At 42.8% G+C, this 23570-nt stretch overlaps 1 protein-coding gene across 4 annotated transcripts in view; it reads right to left on the minus strand.

The window, feature by feature from the left end:
- The window catches only part of tmem102 (transmembrane protein 102), a 41147-nt gene extending 18436 nt beyond the window's left edge, over nt 1-22711 (minus strand). For 3 of the 4 annotated variants that reach the window (XR_005612502.1, XR_005612501.1, XM_031735031.2), the window contains exons 1-5: nt 22427-22709; nt 20254-20465; nt 1776-2123; nt 814-1007; nt 341-553 (exon numbers count right to left, since the gene is read on the minus strand). Coding sequence is in view for 2 of the 4 variants with exons in the window: in XM_031735031.2 (XP_031590891.1) it covers nt 341-553; nt 814-1007; nt 1776-2123; nt 20254-20455 (957 nt within the window). In the remaining 2 variants the exon portion in view is untranslated. Of the gene's footprint in view, nt 1-340; nt 554-813; nt 1008-1775; nt 2124-20253; nt 20466-22356 lie in introns of all 4 variants that reach the window. The other variant, XM_039610063.1, reaches the window with a different exon arrangement.
- Between the last annotated feature and the right edge of the window lie 859 nt (nt 22712-23570).

The following is a 23570-nucleotide window of genomic DNA, read 5'->3' on the forward strand; positions in this document are numbered from 1 at the left end:
TAGCATTAACCCCAATCAGTTGTGTAAATGTTGTAAATGTGCAGTTATTTTCTATCTCTCATGAAATATTGCTGGCTTCTGTTAATTTTTGCTTCCTTCCATCTGATACATCCTGATAAACCCCACAGAAATCCTGGTGGCTGACAGTCTAACACAAGACTCGTCATGACCTCTGTTATGTCTCTGTTACACACCAAGATTATGGTAAGTATTGTCAATAAGAGTATCAATAAAATGATCTCCAATTTTACAAATAAGAGAGTGAATTAAAAATGGGGCATAAATGAAAAACAACATTGGAAACAAAGAAAATTGTTACTACGGTAACAAGCTCCCTCACCTCGCTGCGTGAGAACGCCAGTCTCCACTCCCTGTCAGGCCGACCACCCAGCGGGGAGCAGCAGGGCAGCAGATAGAAGCCAGATATGGCCTCCTCCTCTGTGATTTTACCATCCCAGAAGTGGTTGGCGGTCAGCCAGCCTTGGGCCACAGCGGGCCAGCCTCGAAACGACACCACCGGCAGAAGGTCGTACAGCACCCGGCTCGAGCCTGCCTGCAGGAAGGAGAGTGTGGAGGAATATTAAAATGTCACACACTCGGTGCTGAATTACAAACAGGGCGTGAAAAAAAAAATTATTTTAACATTTGACTACAATCCTCTGCAATATTGATTTCACTCCACATAAACGTCCCGTGAATAGGAGCAATTTTCACACAGCTGCAAAGTTAAACAGCCCTGATGTTCTTTATCGACTGAGGTGTAATGAGGGCTTCAGTTTATCATCGTTTTGGAAAGAAGAGCCGAAGCTGTACCTGCAGGATAATAGTAGTGAGGGGTCCGTTTCTCTCCAGGCGGTCAGGGGTGGGGATGCCTCTTTGGGGGCTGCGCCTCAGCTCCTCTACAGCCTCGCTCACGACTCCCCAGAACCAGTCCGTCACCAGGGTGGGAGAGAAGTAGCATCCATCCAGAGACTGAGGGGAGCCCAGGGAGGGGATGGAGCCTTTACCTGAGCGGGGAAGGGAGGGAGTGAGGCAGGATGAGTCACTGATTCTATACATTTATCTCACAGCGTGCAGTCACAGAGCCCGAAGATCTCACATTCATCACTTCAGGTGCTTAGCCAGAACCCCACAAGACCTGGAAGACCGTTGTTATTCTGTGTTTTCTGTACTTCTCGTTCACTTTACTCGAGACGCTGCGCTCTGCAGCCTGCTACAGTAATCTTGTGGGGCTGTTTATACACACTAAAGAAGTAGGACACTCAATACATCACATATTTACGGCGCCAAAGTTTCAGGGTCCCGACGGAAGCCAATTTCAGACAAATACCCCGGGCACGCTAATGGCCCGTTCCCACTGAATGCGTCATTTGTCACATAAAAATCGCGGGCAAATTAAAAACTACTGCAGCCGCTGAAACTGCTCCCACAGGATGTGCATAAGTCGCAACATCATTGGGAGCAGGCCTCAAGGCTGTAAACTTCATTAAATAGATTTAATTGATCTTCCAGTGTTTACGTGTTTCCCCTTTATTTTCTCTGTGCTATACACTGTAAACTGTGACCTAAAGGATGAGAGAGGCTGAGCCGTGAGTAAAGAAGGTGTTACACTCGTAAACGTCTCTGAGTTTATTTAAAATTGTATCACAACACCGTGCATCAAGTTATGAGAGACGTGACTTAGATTCAATCAGCTGACACACAGTCCTCCTCTCCGTCTAGGAATTTCTCCTTCCCAGTTTCATCTCTGATTATCCTATTTTTTTGCAACTCACCCATTTCCCCCTCCTCCTCCTCCTCCTCCTCCTCTTCCTCAGTGGGATGCCCACTCTCCTCCTGGCAGCAGATGCTCCAGCGGGACAGGATGCTGGAGTCACAGAGGCGAAGGCTAAGCCACGAGTGGCAGGGCGGGGAGTGTCTCATGTCCAGAGTGACTGGCTGGTTGCGGTCGTGAAGCTTAAGGGCGGGCACCAGCAGGGTGAAATCCAGGTCAAAGTCGGCCCCTTTGGCGTAGTCCCCAAGATCCTCGGGGTTGAGGTCCAAGACGCCCTCGCGGGCCCCGCCGGAGAGCAGCAGGTACTCGTTGGCCACCGGGAGGCGCTGGTCCACTTTCTGAACTAAGCCTAGAATTATTGAGCAAGAGGAAGAGAAGCTAATTAAATGGGTCCTGCTCTTCTTTTCCTTGTTTTCTGTCAGATTTCATTACACTTGTAGACGCTCACAGATGTGTGGGTTTGTCAAAGAGTCCTGCATGAGCACTGCACTAGACCCTAATGAACAATTCAGTGCTCACATGTAGGACTGAAAAATGTCAATCCCAGCCTGACATACTCTACACAAACATGAGGAATAAACAGACTGACACAAACAAAGATCCTCTTACACATCTCCAGGTAACAAGCTAAAGAAAAAAGGATAAATGTTTTATAGTTTTGTTAGCTAAGTGCACAGATAAGATGAAGATGGGGTGATAAATATCAGTAATCGGATGATCATCTCATTATATCCTCATTATATTTTAGTCCTGGCTGCATGAGGAGTGCTAAAAAGAATTCCTCACTCTGTTATTTGGACAGTTTATATGAGAGAAACTCCAGCCCTCAAATCCCTTTATGGCTACTTAGCTGTGCTGTATATGTTACAGGCTCCAGGCCCACGGGAGCTGCAGTGCTCGAGTCAACTAAATTATGCTTTGCTAGCTTAAAAGTGCAACTGAGAAAGCCTTGATCATACAGCCAAAACTGCACTGGTGTGGAGCTAACTGCTAGTTACTATAGGTCAACGTTAAAGCACAAATATTTCAAAAACACTTTGCAGGGGAGAGATTGTTAGAGGTTGAACCTGAGAGTGTTTATCCCCACAGGGCAGTTAAGCAGCTGGAGATAGCTGGAACAGGGGCATCAGACCAAGCCAGCAGGCCATGGGTGGGGGCGCAAAGCTCCTAATGTGATCCTCTCATCCTGTTACACGGGTACAAAACCTCAGTGGTATGTGATGTTTTCACGTAGAGCCATGTGTGTGCATGTGCATGTACCTGTGTGCAAGTCAAATATCTGGATTACATGCTCTACGCATTAACACCGGTATATGACCGGTGCCTGGTACAAGCAGAAACCCAAAGACACGAGATATATATCATATCACAAATGTTGGACAGCTGCAGTTACAATATTAGATAATGATAGTTTGCTAAGTTTTCCAACTTTCCCTCTGGAAACTACAATATTATTGGACAATTATAGAATATAATTTATACACAAAAAGAAATTGTGCTTAATCCGTAAAGTATTTCAGACTGATAAAGCAAGAACATCGACTCATTTCCCGATCAGCTTCATTCAGGTGGCAGCAGCAGCTTTATACACAGACAGACGGGACATGAGACTAATGTAAGAACAGGATTAGCAACACTTTAACAACAATAGTGAAAATAACTTAACAATGTAACTTTTTTACCATCTACGCAATATCATCACATGATAAAACTCCCCCAAAACAATTAAATGAAACTCCCACACACTGTCACTAATACAGTTATTAAATTACAACACTTTTGTCCTGTTTACCTTCATCAGGTACCTGATTAGAATGCAATGGCCTAAATGTATTACCAGGAAGCAAGACAAGTGTGTGGGAGTTTCACTTAATTGCTTTTTGGGGAATTTTTGTTCCAACACACCTCCAACATATATTCTAGAGATTTTTAATAACTTTTTCCGCATAAATATTTTGTATTGTGGATCTTGTATATTTAGTTTTTTGAGCAGCTACTTAAAACCTGGCTTTTCCACCACGTAACCGCACCAGGAATTTCCATCTACAGTTTGATCTTCCCGTCATGACGAGTGAGTACTCCAGCGACGCTTGGTGGAGTGATTTGTTTACACACATCATGAGCTGCTAGTATATGTGATGCATTTCCGCCTAAGTGTGTTATTTCCACCTTAAGCAGAAACAGTTTTCTTGCATATTTTATGAAGTGCAGCGCTTTGGTGGAAGTTGAAATAGTGCCCTTTTTACTAAATCATTGGAGACTGGCACGCAGTTTAAGACATGCCTGGGCTCGTCTAGTTGTTGTGTGGACTAGTGAATGCAAATGCATACATAAAAATGTATTATTATCACAGGCGGCATGATATGGTGGAGCCCTAGAGATAAGCCTACGGTGGCCCAGAGAGGTCAAATGGACTGGAAAAAAAACAGCAGCAAAACACAATAAAAAGCACATTAGAAGTTGAATAAAACACTACAAAAATACTTACCACATTATTGTGTCCCCAGAAACACTTCCATTTTTTTTAGCTTTTTTTGTGATTGTGTTTCACTCGACCTCCGTTGTGGTTTTTGCTTTAAAAAACTGTTTGTTTGACGTCTCAAGGCCACCGTATAGCCAAACAATGAAGCTAATAATTCGCTAACACAAAGTGGTATAAAGAAAGCCATTCTTAAGTCTTCCAGTGATATAAGCTGTTAAATTTAATGTGGTTTATTTGGCTGGTTTCCTACTAAAAATTAAAGAATCGTGTCATGTAAATAATAAATATAGAAACAGCAGGAACAGCTGATGAGAACCAATGCAGCAGCAGCAGCATCACCACCACATGCTGTGTGCTACTTTACATGAAAAAGGCCAAAGAGTTAGATTAACTATAAAGTATTAACAAAACTGGCTGGAAACTGGAGGAAAAATGAAAACTTGCCCACACAACAGTGGGCACAGAATGACCAACTGATTATCAGAACTTCAAACCTAAAAAGACAGAAAGAGACAGGGGGAAAGGCCAGAAATGGTAAATGGGCAGATCAAAGTGAAGAAGAAGTAGAAAAGACAGTGTCAGAGTCGCCAGCCAAAGGGCAAAGAGTTTGAAGCTCCAGCTCCTCTGATTTGTTTGGTTTTATCTGCCACTGATAAAATGGGTCAAATAGGCGAGGAGGAGGAAAAGAGTGATGAAAAAGAGAATAAAAAGCATCTTATCTCTCCAGCTTCGCTTAGAGACCAGAGCACAGAGGAAAAACTGCATCAATTAGCGAGGACTCTTCAGTCTCCACGCTGGATGTGGGAAGTTTGAGGTTGTTCCAAAGAACACAGTCGACTTTTTAATACCAAACTCTCAAATCGACAGTCGCACGCTGCTTCGCTGGGCATCTGCCAGTGAACATGCGGGCACACGTGACTCACACAACACACTGTGATGTGTGAGTCTATAGGCGAGCACACACGGCTGAGAATAGAACTGAAATGGAGACAGTCTAGGCTGCTTTCACAGCCACGGATTAACCCTAATCCTGTAAGAAATGTCTTTGAATGCAGATTTCTATTAAAGGAAAATTTTTTCGTTAAGAGCTGTTTCTACTCTAGACTCAATTCTAGGTCTGTGAAATGACTATTTGATGGCAGTTAGCTTCCCCACATGTCCAACCTGTCTGATGTCATTAGCATGTAACTGTCAACTTGCCCCTATTTAACTGAGCACTGATAGCAGACTGGCTCCCTCTTATGGTCGTCTCATGCACCAAAGTCCCTTTTGAAGCCTGCTGTGAGTGGTTGCAGACAGGTCCCCATCTTAGAAGCAACCACTTCAACCTCAGTCTCCAACCACTGTTTTCCCCAGTGTTTCCATTAGCACACTTTTAGAGGGTTTTACATTTGACCAGTGTTACTACATACAGTTGTAGTAGTTGCCTTTGTGAGTGCTAAAATTACATTTAAAAGAATACTTCAAAATAAGCCCAAAGAAGTGTCTGGAGACATTTCAATATGGCTGCCAAGTGGCAGCTTCTAGACCAGGGGTGGGGGAACTCCAGACCTCAAGGGCCGGTGTCCGGTTTTAGATGCGTCCCTGATCCAACACAGCTGATTTATATGGCTAAATTACCTCCTCAATATGTCTTGAAGTTCTCCAGAGGCCTGGTAATGAACTAATCACCCAGGGTGATCTCTAAAACCTGCAGGACACCGGCCCTTGAGGCCTGGAGTTCCCCGCCCCTGTTCCAGAGGGGCGTGGGCCCAAACAAAACTAAATGAAAGAAAATAAACTAGCGTGAAAAAGCAGGGGTCCACTTTTGATCATGATGAAAGAGGCTTAGCTGAAACGTGGCTTAAACTTGGAGATTCAAATGCATTTACATACAGATGTGCTTACTTTAACAATACATTCAACAGGGCAGGGTACCACTTTCAATCAGGTTCCTGCCTAAAAAGTAGAATAAATATCATGACTATTTCATTTTATTCTTTTTTAAACACACAAACTAATTTACTAGGATTTCAAAATCAATAGCCATTTATTTATACTACGACTCCATTCTGTCATTGTCATCTGTCTTTGTCGACAACTGAACACATCAGCACGTAATATGAGTGCATATTGATCAACTGCATCAGTGCACTGTGGACTTACTAAACAGACCAATTAAAATATGAGATATCTCCATTTGAAATGAAGCAAAGTTCAAGCCAAAGTTTTCAAAGTGTACAGCGTTAGAGAGTGAAGACACATTCAGACCCATCTTTAAGAGAAATACTCTTCTCTGGATTACACAATGGTGCATTCAGGTGTCAGAACAAAGCTACAGTACAAAGAGACGCTGCTGAGAGAGCCTCCCCGAAGCACAGCGCAGGCAACATGGGAACGACATCCTCTCTCATAGCAGAGCGAAAATACTCTGCCACACACCTCTACAGATTCATACGCCCTGAAAATAGCTCTGCAAATCTCTCTGGAAAATGTGATTCCTCTAAATAAACCGAGGATTCCTACATGAACCTGACTGCACTGAAAAAATAGGCTGCACTAACAACTGAGATGTAGGTAACGCTAATAATACCATCCTCACACATTTATTTTTAACGCTTATTTATCAGCAAGAAGATTTAACTTGTGACATTCCTCATTAGAGGACTTCCTGTTTCCAGCACTATTGTACACGTGGATACAGCCCAAAGGAACGCTGACACTTAAACCATTACTGATTGCTAGTACGTTAAACCATGACATAAACATGTAATTACACCATTAGCTTGTTTAATCACTGTATTCACATCAAACCAGCCAATTTCAACTGTGAATGCTTCTGGGAGATTAACTAATGAGGTACATCCAAGTTCTTATTTCAGGCCATCTTTGTGCAGTGGTGGGAGGGGATGTCATTTGTGTCAGAAAGTGATGTTTTTTTTCTGAGAATGCACCTCTGCGTGACCTCTCTGTTATTCCAGACAATAAAATTCTAATACTGCTGCAGAGCACGCCATGAAAATCATTTTAAAAGCAGCCACATCCCGCAAGGAGCAATTCAGTCCGTTACAAATGACTCCTGACTAATATAGTCTCAACCTGGATGTTATCTGTGCTTTTCAACTGCTGCTTCTCGCAGCCTCACCTCGCACGCTAATAGCCGGATTAATCCGAGACAACCCCACCGCTGAAAGGTGAGCCATTCTGACGCTGCGCTGTTTATGAATTCATATCGAGTCAGGAGATTAGCTCCAAAATAGGGCTTTCAGAAGGAGAGGAATTGAGAAGTTCCAATTTAATCTGATTGGAGGGGATGTCTCACATCACTGAGCCAGGTGTTTAGAGTGTGTGTGTGTGTGTGTGTGTGTGTGTGTGTGTGTGTGTGTGTGTGTGTGTGTGTGTGTGAGTGTGAGAGAGAAAATGTGATTAATAGGAGCAAGAAACAGGGCTGAGAGTGACGGCAGACATGGTGTGTCTGAAACCACCTGCAGAGAGAGGGGATGCAAGAAGCTGTCAGTGTGTTCCAGCTCCACATTGCTGCTTTGATGCCAGTTACTTTGTGATATGATGTCCCACTAAATGACAGGCAATTATCGCCGAGGGGAAAAAAGCCAGGCTGCAGTTTTACTTTTACATTTTAGAGAAGCAGTGAGGCTCATTTGTTTGAGAAGCCGCATAAAGATGATGGATTTCAATAAAACGGGCCAAAAGAGGTGGCGCAAATTCTCCTCGGTCATCAATTCAGTGTCACAAAGGAGCCCTGTGTAACATCCAGAGAGCCATTGTTACTAATTAATGATACCCACGGCAGTCAAGCGAACTGTAATCAGCATTCAGCACCTCACAGATCATGTCTGAACTCTATGCAGAAGACAGTGCGCTATCATGTGTCTGATATAGGGCTCTAGCTAAATTACAGCTAGCTGGCTAACTGCCCGCATGTTGATTATTGCTGTTTTAAGCAAGTCAGTCGTTACACGAGTGACTGTTAAATAAAAAATGAATTTGTTAGCAGCAACTACCATTGAGATAATGTTACCTACTTGTACGTTAGGTACCCTGAACAAGTCTGGCAGTGGTTAGTTTTATAAAATGAGCCAATAAAATAACTAAAATAATCAGCTAAGTTACCAAATCAGTTCTGAGAGTCTGGATGAATTAGCCAATCCATGTGTGTTAGCCACAGACAGCTTAAACAATGGAATGGAGAATATTATAACCCATAATAGGTGTAAACTTCCGTGCCATGATTTTTGTTGTGGGGCATTATTTAACATTGTATGTCAGCAGGTGGAAGTGTGCCGCTTTACACAACCTTTTTGTAGCTTCTTCACTGCACAGAGTGTAGCTGCACTGAACATGAAGCCAGCTACAACCTCTCTCCTGTTTAAACGGGAACAAACTGTCATCAGAAAAATCCCCAAGTCAGACCTGTAACAGCTACAAGAAACTTCTAGTCCTGTATAAGACGATGGGAAAATGGCAGATGATTGCTGAATGAACTCAGAGGTTCAAGTCAGATCATCACACCTGTCTTCAAAACACCAAGAGACCCTGGAAATGGTCAGTTCGAGGCTTAATAACAAGACTATATAAACTAATGAGTGACGTCACAGTGACTAGCTCCAGCTTTTATAATATTAACAGCATTGGCAGGCACGTTAGCATTAGCTAAGTCTTGTAGCTTTTCTCCATGATTTGGTTTCTTTGAACAGAGAAGAACACCAAGTGAACCAAAATGCATCACTACAAACCACAGATGTGTCTGAGGTGGGAGCAATAAATGTAAATATAGGAAGAAGGTGCTTGGAGAACATGGAGACTTTGCATTCATTTCTCAGCTATTTACACATCTACAGTGTCTTGTAGGACTCATACAGTGGTCCCTTGCCATAAGGCGGTTCACCTCGCACAGCTTCGCTGTTTTGCAGATTTTTTTTGCACAATTTTGCATGCTTTTGATTGGCTGTAGACAATTGTCAATCAATCTCCTCCGTGCTGTGTCTCCTGTACAGTACAGATTGAGTTCAGCTTGTCAAATTTACATAAATCTTCGATCACTAGCAGCGTGACTCTGAAGTGCTGTACTGTATGTTTGTAAGTTTTCTCTCCAACAAACACAACAACGTTGACGTCAAATGCACCTGCGGTAGCACCCAAAAGGCAGAGGAAGATGCTAACCATCGCACAAAAAGTTGGACTTCTGGACATGCTAAAGGAAGGTAGAAGTTACCGTATTTTTCGGATTATAAGGCGCATTGAGCAAAACAAAACAGTCAGATAAGTCAAACTTTACTCAACTCATTCTTTTTGCTTACTCTACTTCCGTACAATTGATTCATTAATGTTGAATTCTCTGGCAGCTGCTTTATTCCCATGTTCTGGACCTGAAACAGGGTTTGATCTTTGGTTTCATTCTATAATACTGGACTTTTTCTACGAAGGTTTGAACTTTGAGAGTGTTTAAACAAGAGAGAAACGTGTGAAAATGTCGATGCCTGTCTGAGAAAAGTGTATAACATGTGTAGTGAGGGGTTTTACAGCCTTAAAACATCTATAATAATTGTAAAAAATAAAGCTGGCGACTTCACGGATTTCACTTAACGAGGGACGACTGTAATACGTGTACGTGGCTCCGGGACGCTTCTTAGCTCAAACTTCCAACGTACACCTGGTATGGATCCAGGTCGGATTACGGTCACGTGTTGCACAATTTACATCACAATGTGTTCAGGTGCTGGCTATAAACAGTGCACACAGAGCGTGTTTAACTATGCTAATAATAATAATAACCCAATCCCACTATATTTGCATCCTGTACTCAGAAATGTAAGCAGTCAGGGAGCAAAAGAGCTCCATAAACTGACACATCCAATAACTGCACACCTCTGCATCAGTGACAAACTCGAGAGCCTATTAACACGCAAAACAAACCCAGCACAAGCTCCACTGCCTCCTTGGATCACATTCAACATCAGTCCCACAATAATATATTCAGGTCTTTTTTCCCCCAGGTCTCCTACGGTCCTCGCTCGGGTTTTGAGCAGTTACACATGAACGAGTTCAGTGTATCGGTTAATGTCACACTTGCTGAATTTTATATGAAGCCTCAGTCACTCCGTCCATCGCGACGCTCTGTGTTTGGAAATGTTCGAATGTCTTCTTTTGAAGTGTAGACGGGAGCTCGTTTGAGACACTTAATGAAGGCAGAAATTAAATTAGTCAAATTAGGAGAAAATATGAATGGTGAGGGTTTAATTGTTTGTAACGAAGAGGTGATTTTCTCCCTGTCGGTGTCCTCCGATGTTCATTATGAAAAACTTTGGAGAGCCTGCGAGTGAGCTGTGAATCCAGCGCCTCACGTAGCTGCGCCCTCCTCCTTCGACTGTTATCGGTTGACAGCTACTGCCCAAATTATTCCCTTTTCTAAGCCTCGGGAATACTTCCGAGTGTGATTATGAAGGAGCAAAAATTAGAGTGTCAGCCACGGTTATTAAAATGAGCAGATACTGTCACGCGGTGTCAGAATATTTCTTATTTAACATGATAAATACAACAAGTTCAATTACAATGAATGACGTCTGTGGCCATGTTCAGTCACAGGATGCAGACGGTTGCAACAATTTAGTGTTTCGCAGTCATTTTCACTGACACGCCAGCTTTCTGATCGCTTAGATTTGAAGCTACAAGGTGCCAAAAAAAGGTGTCAACAATGACTATCACTTATGGCAGGCAAGATGCTGTTCATCTGTGCTGCCTGGCACTGGTGAGCCTGAGCTGATGGAAAGTGAACAGAAACCAAGCCTAACTAATCCAGCACAAATATTTCATTCATCTTTTCTGTCTGCAGCGCCGTGATTCTTGCGTACCTGCCAAGAACGAATGAAGACGGGCTCTTAAATACAAAATGGCATTAACTCAGAATTAGTGAGAGAGAGAGGAGACCACGTGGAGCCACAAGCCTAAGCCAGCGATAAAAACTACAGCTGGACCCGGAGCATCTGAGGCAGAGAAGCCACAGCACCCAGCTGCGAATCAGTCACGCAGAAGCCCACCAGCGTTCACGGGCAAGAGCGGGAGACCGGCCAGACGCGGCTTGGATCCGAGCGAGCTGCTTTCCCGGAGGGATAGCGCTGCTATTTTGACGGTTCAAATTAAACCGAAAGGGATTTTTTTCCACCCGCCCCTCACAAAACTGAAATATGCATCGCACCATGTGAGCGTGTGTGAAACTGCTGCACAGTTTGAGGGGAGAAATTCAGCGCTGGATAAATGCACTATATTAAAGCGTAGAAGGAAAGTAACATGTTCTGCTCTGACTGGCTTCTCAGTGTTTGGATACTGCTACTGCCCAACTGTGGAAAAGAAGAAATACAAGCTAAGAAAATATGCCGGTCTCTGCATTTTGTGCACAATCCTTGCATAATTAAATGGCTTTGCCAATTTGCTGTGTGCTCTTCACAAATAGCAAAGATTATGTTTCATTCATTTCATTCCTGTGTTACTACAGCTGACTAGCTGAATGCACGAGGCCATGTTGGGATATTAAAGAGCAAGGCTGCTTCAAGCTGCTTTAAGATCTTCATACAAATGTAATGAATGACCTTGTTCGAGCACTGTTTTCAACCTTACATTACATATTATTGAATAATAATAAAAAAAGATTAGTCAACTGATGGCAAATTAGTTCATTAATGCCATTTTCTAAACAAGCAACAACCTCCAGGGCTAACAAAGAAAACAGCAGTCAGCCAAAACTGAAGTTCCTCTAGTGGCCACATGAGGTTGGATCCAAAACAGTCAGCCCCCATGAACTTAACATGTTTACATCTTAGGTGCAGAAGGTCGATTTCCCTCGTTAGAGGAACTGCTCATCCACATGCATCGTTAAGGAACATACTCTGAGTAATGTGAGTACATCTGTCTTTGCAGTGCACTAATTAAAATTATGGATGAATCTTGCTGACCACATTTGCTAGAACCTCTCATCCAAATATGGTAACTTCCTGCTCCTGAAAACCAGCACGGTCACACCTAAAAGACTAACTCTGAGGCCAAAAACACAAACTGAGAGACGTCACATGGGCCACATCCATCTTTCATTTACAGTCCATGTTTTCCAGCTGAAACACTGAAAACGTCGCTCGTTCCAGCTTCTCAAATATGAACAGGCGGTTCAGTTAATAATTAATGGAATATATTTGAGTTTTTGGACTGTTGGCACAACAAAACAAGTTATATAAATGTGCCTTCAAGAGCTTTGGGATATTACAATAGACAATCACCAAAACACTTAAAAATAAAATAGGGGCAAATATATTTATAGACTGGATGTTTCAGTGCTGAAGGCCAGCGCCTGCAACATTCACAGAACCACGATAACATCATGAAATGAGATTCTTGTGATATTCCTGGTAAAAATCACTCAGATGTTCACTAATAACTTCACAGCTCAAGGTGACCTTTTCACTCATCCTTCTTCTGACTTGGACAAAAGCAACTAAGGTGCTGATGGCACTTCTCAGTCTAACCACCTCCACTTATCACTCAAATGGACACACAGTCGAGAGGTCTAAGTGTGAAAAATAGCAGCAAAGCAGCTGACATAGGCAAGAACGGAGGTCACTGTAACTAGGGAAAGGCGAAGATCTGATGTATACTCAGAATTTACTGCTACGTTTTTAGGACTGATACCAAATCCAGTTATGACCAAGAGAATGACTGCAACAAACCACAATGACTGAGTCAATAAACATACATTTTAACATATGCTTCTATTCACAATCATTTGTACAGATGCTGCTTCACACATTTCCACCAAAAAGCAGCTCATGCAAGCACCAAACACCAACCCAGGTGCTACAAAAACTCCTCTGTCCAAATCTGAAAAATGCCGAATATCCCTCCCAGTGATCGACTCACCACTAATGTCAAGTACGAGGAAGAAAAGTTCTCATTTGACTTTTTTTTTAAATAATATATACAGTTTGTTAAAAGTGTTTTTTCTTCAAACATTCATACACAGCGTAATTCTTCAACATTTCAACCTACAACAGAGAACTTTCTGGATAAAAATGTCAGAATCTGGGCCGACGCTGAAGAACGCTCATGACTTTTTAAACTTGGATCAAAAGTGATTCCCTCTCCCCGACATCAGGAGGGGGAAGATGAACTCTGAACTAAACTCTCTCAAGCTGGCTAACAAACTTTAAGATCTGTGATGCTGAGTTAAGGGTACGTCTGGGCCCACACCGGATCGTCTGCTCCACCGGCAGCGTGGATCTATTTCTGCCCTCATCACACTTTTGTTTTTCAAAAGACATCCACACTAGCCCCCCCGCCACTGTAGCCTGAAGGCAAAACCACAGTGTTTACTCAAATGCTGGGTAAATAAGGGCCTCCTCTTGAATCTGTCACGCTGTGAGGGGAAATCGCTGGGTACACCGGGTGCGTGCGCGTGCATAAGAGTTTAATCTCTTTTCTCCTTCCTTTTCTCTGACAGTGTGCAAATCCCAGCAGGGATCCCTTTGCAGCTCAAACTTTAGAAAAGGCTGGCAAAAAAAAGCTGAAGCGAAGCCACTAGTGTACGGCATCGACACGCGCGCACGCCAGCACCTTTGCAGCCCCTCCAACAGCAGGCCGGCATGCTTTAACAAGGCCGCTCCATCAAGATATTTGCTTTTCGCTGCTGCTTCTCCTCCTCCGCAGAGCCTCGAGAGGCACAGAAGCTGCTAATGTGGCCACCGCCGCATACTTAACTTTATATTCCTAGAACGCAAACCGTCTCCCTCAGTGGAAAGTGCCAAACTTTTTCTGTTTTTTTTCCTTTCCCCTTTCTATACGCAGTTAGAGCTGTCACAGCAGGTGGTGAGGCACAGGCTATGAAAATGCTAGCAAACCATTGGTGCTTATGCAGGCAAAAGATGCCTCAAAAACCAAGAGAAAAAATAAGAGCGTTAGAGAGAGAGCTTCTCAGCCAAGATAGAGCAAAGAGGAAAGCAGAGGGCTTTGCAACACAGTCATGAAAAATGAGAAGTGAGCAAAAGAAAAGGCTAGAAAGAAAAAAAACAACTTTTACACAGAAAAAGGAATATCTGCTGCACTTGGTGACACAATGATACGATAAAAAAAAGGCCGAGTTCCATCTTGATTTGTGTGATTTCTCCCCGGGTGAAGCAGCCCGTTTGATGAAGCTATTTCAGCTTAGAGGAGGAGAAGCCTTGAAACTTAGAGAAGCTGTCTGTCAAGCAATGCTACAGTACTGATTTGACAGGAATAGTAATTCTGGGTGAGCCAGGCATCTCTGTGCACTGACAAGAGGATCTACAGCAATGTAAAACTTGGTAATAAAAATACACACGGGAGAAAGAAGTATATATATATATATATATACATATGTATTAAAAAAACGACCCGAAACTTTCTGGCCAAACACGCCTCGTTTCAAGAAAGAGGGGCTGACTGACAGGAGACAGCAGGGAGGGAGGAGAGTGCCACCTATTGGGCAAACAAACACACTTCACTTGTTACTAATAAACACAATCTGAGCATCAAGTGTTAACAAAGCCAGCCCCTCAGCTGTGTGATCAAACTACGCACTAAATATTTTTAAATCCAATTCACTCTAATCACTAATTCATTAATTCATTAATTACTTCTTACTCAAGCGTTTCCAGAAAAACTAAGTAGATACAATCATCTCAGTCGACGCTGTATCGTTTGTCACACGCAAGAAAGAATTCAGACTTGAGACTTTGTTGAGGTTGAGACTTTGTAGCATTTCTCTCTTTACTCACACTGATACTACATTCTGTTATGGTCTCCCATACAATGTCAGCTTCATGTACAGTATTTGGAATACATGTAGAATTACACGTATGCCCTTGCAGGGCTCTTGCCGACACACAGCAGCACCGAACACAGGGCTCGCAAAATTTCGAAATCCCTGGTAGCCCTTCGGGCAGGGACTCTTCAGTTTTTGGTAGCCCCAAATAAATTTAAGTAGCCCGAATAAAAAAGGGAGCAATTTTTTATGTTTTGTTTCCTGTTTTGTTTCCGTTACAATATTATATTTTAATGTATAATATTGTAACGGAAACAAAACATTAATTAAAAAATTGTTGAAACACAAATTACAACATTGTATAAAAATTAAAATCATCAACTCAAATACTTGGTTCTAATTGAACAGAAATTTCTATGAACTTGTAAGAACTGTGTAGAACATGAATCAGTCTGTGTCAGATCCTCAATTTGAAATTTCCACTGAAGTCAGGGGTAAGAGGCAAGTGGAACCAAGATCTAGGCCATTTGCTTTTTGAAGTTTGCAAAGATTGCTAAATTTTGCCAGTGGTAGTTCACTCTGTGCAACACAGTACGCTGTTCTAAACAGATTTTTCAGGTTGATTTTTAGTATGTTATTTGCAGACTGAGCAATAATGCATTTCTTGCATTTCTCATGGGTTCTAATGGGGGCCTTTCTTAAAATTACTGGTCCCAGTAACAAAGGCGCTTGTCGACTCAGAAATCGAGGGAAAAACAACAACACACCCGGCATTATGTTCTTTACACGGGTGCACATAAGTGGTCCGCATGTGCGCATTCGCTGTCAAAATAAAAGACCCGCACCAGATAAGAAGTTGCAACGCGCGTTTGCGTACATATAAAAGGCACTGTTTTTGTCCGCTAGAGTGGGATTTTCACGGCACATTCTGCACCACATCTCTGTGCGTTCATCATTTGTTTGAAGCCAGCTCACCTCCTGCAACCACTTTTCTGAGAATACGCGCTTCTTTTGTGGTTCGGACTCCTTCTGACGATTCTTTAGAGGTGGAGGAACACCAAAGTAATTGCTTAAAGGAGCTTCTTCGACATCTTTAAGAGTTCTAAACAAATGTCTGTCCTCCTCCAGAAGATCTTATGTAAGCAAACACGCGTTGCAACTTCTTATCTTGTGCGCGTTTTTTATTTTGACAGCGAATGCGCACCTGCGAACCACTTATGTGCACCCCTGGTTATTTAGCTTGTCATATTGCAGCCACAGAAATTCTTTTGTCCATGAAACCATAAAGCTGAGCTTTCTTTTTGCCTTTTAGTCTGATTTGTCTTAACTTTTCTGTTTTGTGGTAAGCTTTTCTTTGGCTGTCACTTCTTCACCCTGACCTGTCTTATTTGGCTCAGCAGAACTAAAATATATATCCTGCTGCTTTTACACATGCACTCACATAACGGTCAGCGATTCTCTGCGCGATCAACCTCTCACATGTTTAAGCTTGCTGTGGGAGATTTCACTTGTCAGGTTTGCATTGTAAGCTAACGATTGATAAGACGATGTCAGAGGAATTGGTGCGCAAATTATCGTCACTCACCGATCAGTGCTGCCGCTCTCTATACACAGTTCGCGCGATTGCAAAGTGAAAGCAAAAAACAAGCGCAAATTCAAACGCGATTTCAATATGTCACATATTGACAGTGGCTCACCGATGCCAATGACATAATTACCCAGCTACATTTCCGAAAGAATGCAAAAGCATTGACATATATTTTTCCTTTCTATGATAGCCCGAAGGGCAGGGCTGAGATAGATTTTGGTAGCCCGACTGGAAAAATCGCTAGCCCCGGGACGTCGGGCTAGCGATTTTGCGAGCCCTGGAACACTTTGTGTCTGAGCTGTAGAGTGACGCATTATAGTTTTTCTGATCACTTTGGACTTTATGCAAACGTCTGAGTAAGTCTGAGTACTGGATTTGTTTTATAAAGAAGGAAGTGGATTAATAAACCTGGCATTCTGTTTTCTACAAGAGGACTTTGGGGTGAGTTAACTGGATTAAGTAAGGAACAGGTGCCAGCTTGCAGCTTACCCTGTGCAATTCTAAGTGTGGATTCTACACCTATTGTTACTCTTGACTGTTTACACAGAATAAAACAACCTGACGGGCTGAGGAGAACTACGATAACGTGTGGAGTCTGCACATTGTCCCTGTGCCTGTGTGGGTTTGGGTACTCGGGCTTCCTCCCACAGTCCAAAGACATGCTTGTTAGGTTAACTGCTGATTCTAAATCAGCCATCAGTGAGGCAGATGTTTGAATGTTTGAACTGCAGAGCATAAAGCAGTTTATAAACACGTGGTTAAAATGTGACTTAGAGTCTAAAGAGCTTTGACCGGTCAGTAGGATGGGAAAAATGCTACATGAATGTGACTGCGTGACATTATCTGTCTCCTTGTGATAAAGGCTGACTCATTCACGAGTGAACATGAATGAGGTCGACCCTGATTCGCTGCGTTCTAGCTCATCCAGAGTGTTTTGCTTTCATTACATGCTGAGAGAGAGAAACTCTCTGCCGTGTCTCTCGTTTTCACTTCCATGTCAAGAAACAAACAAACATCGACATAGCAAATGTTTGTGCTAAGTGTTACGACCAGCACGTGTTTACACGCAGACGCTGGATCTGGGTCTGTGAGATCGTCTCTGCCGCCGCCAACTGGCTGTTCTGACCGGCTTCTGTAGAGAAAACCAAACTTTAGTGCTCGTTTTCAATCTTCAGATGAAAACTAAGCAACAAGAAATACCTTTACACACGCGAGAGGCTGCTTTACAATAATTTATTGTTTAAAAAAATGTTATTTTATTCCAGCACTCTTAAACACACCGCAACAGATTTCTGGGGAATGTACTTTTCTTGATTTTAATTTCAGACTTCTTAATGACCCACTGGAGCTTCGGTGCATACGGGAGGATTAAATTAAACATACTGTACCTAGTTTATGCTGTTCATTATTTTCCTGCATGCTGGCTCCCAACATGAGCCACGAAACGAAAGAGAATCCTCTCACATTTAAACGGGAACTCTTTTTGCCTAAATTATATTTCACTACGAACAACAAATGTCCAAAAGAAATGACCTCGCTGTACTAAAGTCTGACGAGTAGTTCGACACAAATCCAAACCGTTTTTCATTCTTCACATTTTCATTGTACTTCAAGAGCCTTCTGATGCACTAAATCTACACAGACAGGCAAATCAGCACATGCACAGCAGGATGAAGCTGATGACTCTAATCATTATTTCACATTAAGCATGCCAGCACAGATCACTGCATGTTAAGCCAGCACAGCATGGTGTGATTGCACTGGGCAGAGTCCAGGTGACGACAGCAGGGCGTTGCTAAAAACGACTGCTCATTGCTCACATAGGTCGCACAGCCCTGGGTAAATAAATGCACGCATGCTTGATAAGAAAAGATGGATGACCATAAAGATGCATTTAACAAAAACAGTGGGCATTACATGAAAAGGTGTGCACTGTAAGCAGGCTTCGTGAGAGTGGTGTGCCGACCGAGCCGAGGCTGAAACCTTAGAAGAAAGCGCATTTGCCCGCTTCCTGCCACATTTGGCAGCAAGAACTGCAATTAAGCATTTGTGATAACTGGCAGCGAATCAGTCAGTGCGTTCTTGAACTACTTTTGGTAGGTTGGCCACTCCTGGGAAAGGTGCCCCACTGTTCCAAGTTTTCTCCTTTTGTGGATAATTAACGGCTACTAATGAACAAGAACTACGAGCAGAACAAGGTCTGCAAACTACAGTCCAAGGCTACAGAGCTGGAGCCCAACACAGGATGTGAGACTCACTGAAGATACACCTAATGATACCGCTCTGTTATTTGCTTTTCAATAGAGTTACTCGGCAAAGATGATAGCTACAGAAATAGAAATCATACACACATGCATACATTTGCATGCACATACAATATAAATCTGTGGGAAACCTTTTCCACCCAGTCCCAATTGATTGCAGCTAGAGGCAATGAATGATTACCATCCAAAAAGCTATGTTGTTAGAAATATGACACATGCTATGATATATTTATTCTCTAACATCCAAAAATCACAAAATGACTATTTTGATCAGTCTTGTTAATAAAAGAGATTTTAATTCTAAGACCTTCAAAGTGAAGCCAGATATAAGGAAACTCTGTTTCAACTTGCTAGTAACAGGTTAGATCTGATTTTGCCTTTATAACTGCCTTTGTGATCATAGAGTCAACAAGGTGCTGGAAACATTTTGGTCCATGTTGACATGATACAATCATGCAGCTGCTGCACATAAATGGTCTTTAAGAAACCAGTTTGAGCTGATTAGAGCTTTGTGACATGTTATGTTATCCTACTGGAAGGAGCCATCAGAACATGGGTGCAGATGGACATGGTCAGCAACAGTACTCAGGTAGGCTGAGATTGGACCAGCTGTGCACTGGATGAATGCTAAAGGAGGCCAAAGTGTGCCAAGAATATATCCTCCACACCATTACACCGCCTCCCACTTGAACTGCTGATAAGTGTTGTTTTTGCCAAATTCTGACACTATAATACCAGAAATCAATACTCGTCTTGCCAGGTAATGAATTTCCAGGCTTCTACTGTCCATTTTAGTTAGCACGTGTGAAATGCAGCCTCAGTTTGCTGTTCTTAGATGACAGGAGTGGCACCTGGTGTGTTCTTCTGCTGCTGTAGCCCCTCAGCTTCAAGGTTTCATGTGTTGTGCATTTGGAGATGCTCTTCTGCACACCTCGGTTGTATCAAGTGGTTACTTGAGTTGTCATTCTATCAGATTAAAGCAGTCTGGCGTATCAAGGTATGTTCAACCAGATAACTGCTGCTCACTGGATATTTTCTCTTTTTCAGCCCATTCTTGAGTTTTCTGTGGGGGAAAAGTCCAGCAGACCAGCCCATCTGCTACCAACAACCACACCATGTTCAGAGTTACTTAACTCACTTTTCTTCCCCAGTTTGAACTCAAGCAGGTCATCTTGATAGTGTCTTATGCCAAAATGCATTGACTTGCTGCCATGTTATTGGCTATTTAGATATGTGCATTTGTGTTCACTTAAACAGGTGTTCCTCACACAGTAGCTAGTAAGTGTACACTCTGCTTGTGTCATATCTCTCCAAGCTTCCTTTAACAGTCACTACAGGAAGGGAATCGGAAAGCAAGTGTGTATTAGAAATGAACATCTGTACCTAGCATGTTGAAGATGAAGTCCTTGGCGGTGTGGACCTCTAAGGCAGTCTGGTCTCCAAACTCCCCCTGCTCCAGCAGCACCAGTTCAGATACCTGTGCCGACAGCTGCTCCAGGGTTGCCCCTGAGCGGAAGTCCACCTCAGAAAGTTTCTTGGCGGGTGCTGGGGAGCGTGGAGTCACCGCGCTCATCAGGGACTCCATCTCTACAACCCTGTTAAATAAGGACAGAAAACATGAAACTGTTGTCTTTTTTTTTTTAACCTCTGTGCTCAAATGTTGGAAAACCACAACAGCCCTACTGTGATGACTAAAGCAGTGGAAACAGCTCCCCTGAGGGACGAATTATACACTCACAGTGCCAGTAATAACTATTTGTTTTAAACTTTACCATTTAGCACCCTAGAACAAACCACAGGGCTATCTGTTTACAGGATGTGCCTGACACCAGAGCCTGTGCTCAGACGGTTTTAGTGCTGCAGTCATGTTTTCACCCGTATAATATTCCCCTTGTTTTCACCAGCCTTGTGTGAATCATGAGACTCTGAGAGGCACTTTCACAGAGAAACATATGACATCAAGGAACAACCGCCAATGCATCATAACAGCTGAAAAGGTGACACTGATGTTTTGACCAAAACTGCTAAAAGCGGATATTCCAGCCCTTTTTTATCATATGAGCTCTTTATTACCAACACCCATCATGTTTCAATCAAGCTTCTTTCACTTCAAATGTCATGAAATCACTTTAATACAATTAACAATAAGCTCTTTAGGCAAGTTGGTAAACTTAGCATTCAAGGTTTCAGTGACCATTACATTTAGCTATTATTTTTTAGCATTTTCAGTCATTTACACTGTTGCAAGAATTTTTACTGTTTGGAGGACATATGCTAGAGACAAGATTTAGGAAAATCAGTGCAGGTGTTACATTATGAACACAGAACCTTTTGAAAGCAGTAGCAGTGAATGTAGCCATTCAAAGTCGCAATAAACATGACCGACCAAAGCCTCATGAAGAAAGTTACAATAACACATTTACTAAAAGTACTAAAACTAAGGATATCACCTCTATATTTTTTTGTATCTTTCCCAGGTTCTCAAAATCATTTCAGTTAGTTTTAACAAAAGTCTAGTTTTTGTTTTTATTTTCTTTAACTAAAAGGTGTTTTTCACATCTAGTTTTAGTTTTGGTTAACTATGATAACCCTGACCTCTTGGAGACACTGTAGAAACACCCCCAGAGTACAAGTATTCACTTCCTAGAAGGAGAGTCAATGTATCTACAGAAAGCTTTTTCCCAAGTAAAACTCAAAAACATACCGTTTAATAAAACCTGATCTATTAGTTTTTTAATGACATTACAGACTTGTAATTCGCTTGTAAACACGACCATGAGCAAAGGAATGAGTCTGTGAAGTTAAATGTACTACATGATGCCTCAGGTGACCGGACTAATGTGGCATAGCGGAACAGGAGTTTTTAAAGGGTTTAGCGTATTTGGGAATGCATTACGTCAATGAGGTGCTGTAAAAAAAATACTGCTGTCCTTTAATAGGCTTGAATAATTGCATTAAATGACGTGCTCTGAAACTAACAAGCCTAAAAGTTGTAATGTAAACAAAGCTCAGTCGAGCGGAATGATATCTTGGCCCTTGCCCACCAAACTGGGTCAATTAGCGAGCCAGCTCCCCCCCACTTCTAGCTGCAAAGCTAATAGCCGAGAAAATTAGCCACACTGCTGTCTAAAAGTCAACGCTGGCTTCTTAAGCGATTCTTTAAAGGCAGCAAATAACGCTGTTCTGGTTAGGAGAGACTGCAATCACTGTTGTACCATCGTATTTGCTCAGGGTCTGACTCGCAGTGATAACGTCGGTGCGGTGCCTCGCCCAGAGTCGGCTAATTTCTTTTATTAGCCAATATTAGCTCATCAAATTAGCATGCTAGCTAACGTGACAGATGGGGACTGTGAATCCAAGCGCAGCGTCATACATCCACACACGCACATTCACACTGAAATGTATACACACACACACGCATAACCCATACAGATGCATGCACCCACATGCACACACACTCAGCGAGGGTGGGTGTCGTTAGCTTACGAGTCGCGGATCACAGTGAAATGATTAGCTGTCAGGCTAAAGCTGCCAAATATCCCAAACGGACACACACCCGTTACACGGTGACGCGAGGGACTCTCTTCGCTATCTTCTATCTTTAATGTTATTGTGATGCCTTCGCTTCAATCCGCTTTCCTCAGCTGTCATTTCCAACAGGTCCCGGGCACCACCTTTCCCCTGGCAACACCGTCCCAGAAATCATGGTCCTACTCAGAGGATCCAGGGATTAGCGGTGTATGTGGAGAGCACGCCCCGCGTTACAAAACTACAAACGGATTTGTGAGGTCAGGTTTATGATTAAAAAATGTGCCTCGCAAAGAAGATAAAGGCAAGAGCTGAAGGTTTGATAGGAGGATTGCACAGCAGGTGTTTTGGAAGGCTCCAAGTCCATCAGAGCAGTGGTGCACTGGAGAGGCTATCTGCTGGATGCTGGAAAGAAATAAGAAATACTCATCCTGTATGATAAAAATGTCGCCTTTAGTTTGAGGTAGGGTAGGTTGTGTAAACTGGATCCTCATGGCATTAGCAATGTCACTCGTTGGCTGATTTAAAGATGATGGGGATCAGAGACAAATATACTGGATAATAATAATATATTCTCTGTATTTATCTGTTGTATCACACCCGTTTTTGTGCTGGTTAAATGCTCCAAAACAGTGTGATGAAAACCTGAAAGACATCTAGGGTTGTAGTGGAGATGGAGCCAATCCCTGCTGTCAAAGAGTCGGCAGCATTTACACTCAGGACAGCGCTAACACAGAGAGACAACTATTCAAACACCTATGGCCAATTTGGAGTCACCAGTTAACCTAACATGCATGCTATTAGGCTGTGGGAGGAAGCTGTGGTTGGATGCATTTTCTGCCACTTCTATAGTTCCAGTTTGCATGGGCAGCAGTCTAAGCAAAGATATCCAGACCCCCCTTCTTCCCAGCAATTGACTCCAGCTCTTTCACAGAAATGCAGAGCTGAGAGACATAATCTCCCCAGTGTGTCCTAGAATCTGCCGACCGATTGGACACCCTCAACGCACCTCGTCTCTGAGGAGTCATCCTAGTCAGTTACCCAAACCTCCTCAGCAGACTAAATTCAGTGCAGCGGCTCTACTCCGAGCCCACCCGTTACCTCTAAACATGACCCCAGAAGACAACATTTGGAGCAAGCTCATTTTTGCCGCTTGGATCCGAGATGTTCTG

This window comes from Oreochromis aureus, linkage group 3 (assembly GCF_013358895.1).
Source record: "Oreochromis aureus strain Israel breed Guangdong linkage group 3, ZZ_aureus, whole genome shotgun sequence".
Taxonomy (NCBI): domain Eukaryota; kingdom Metazoa; phylum Chordata; class Actinopteri; order Cichliformes; family Cichlidae; genus Oreochromis; species Oreochromis aureus.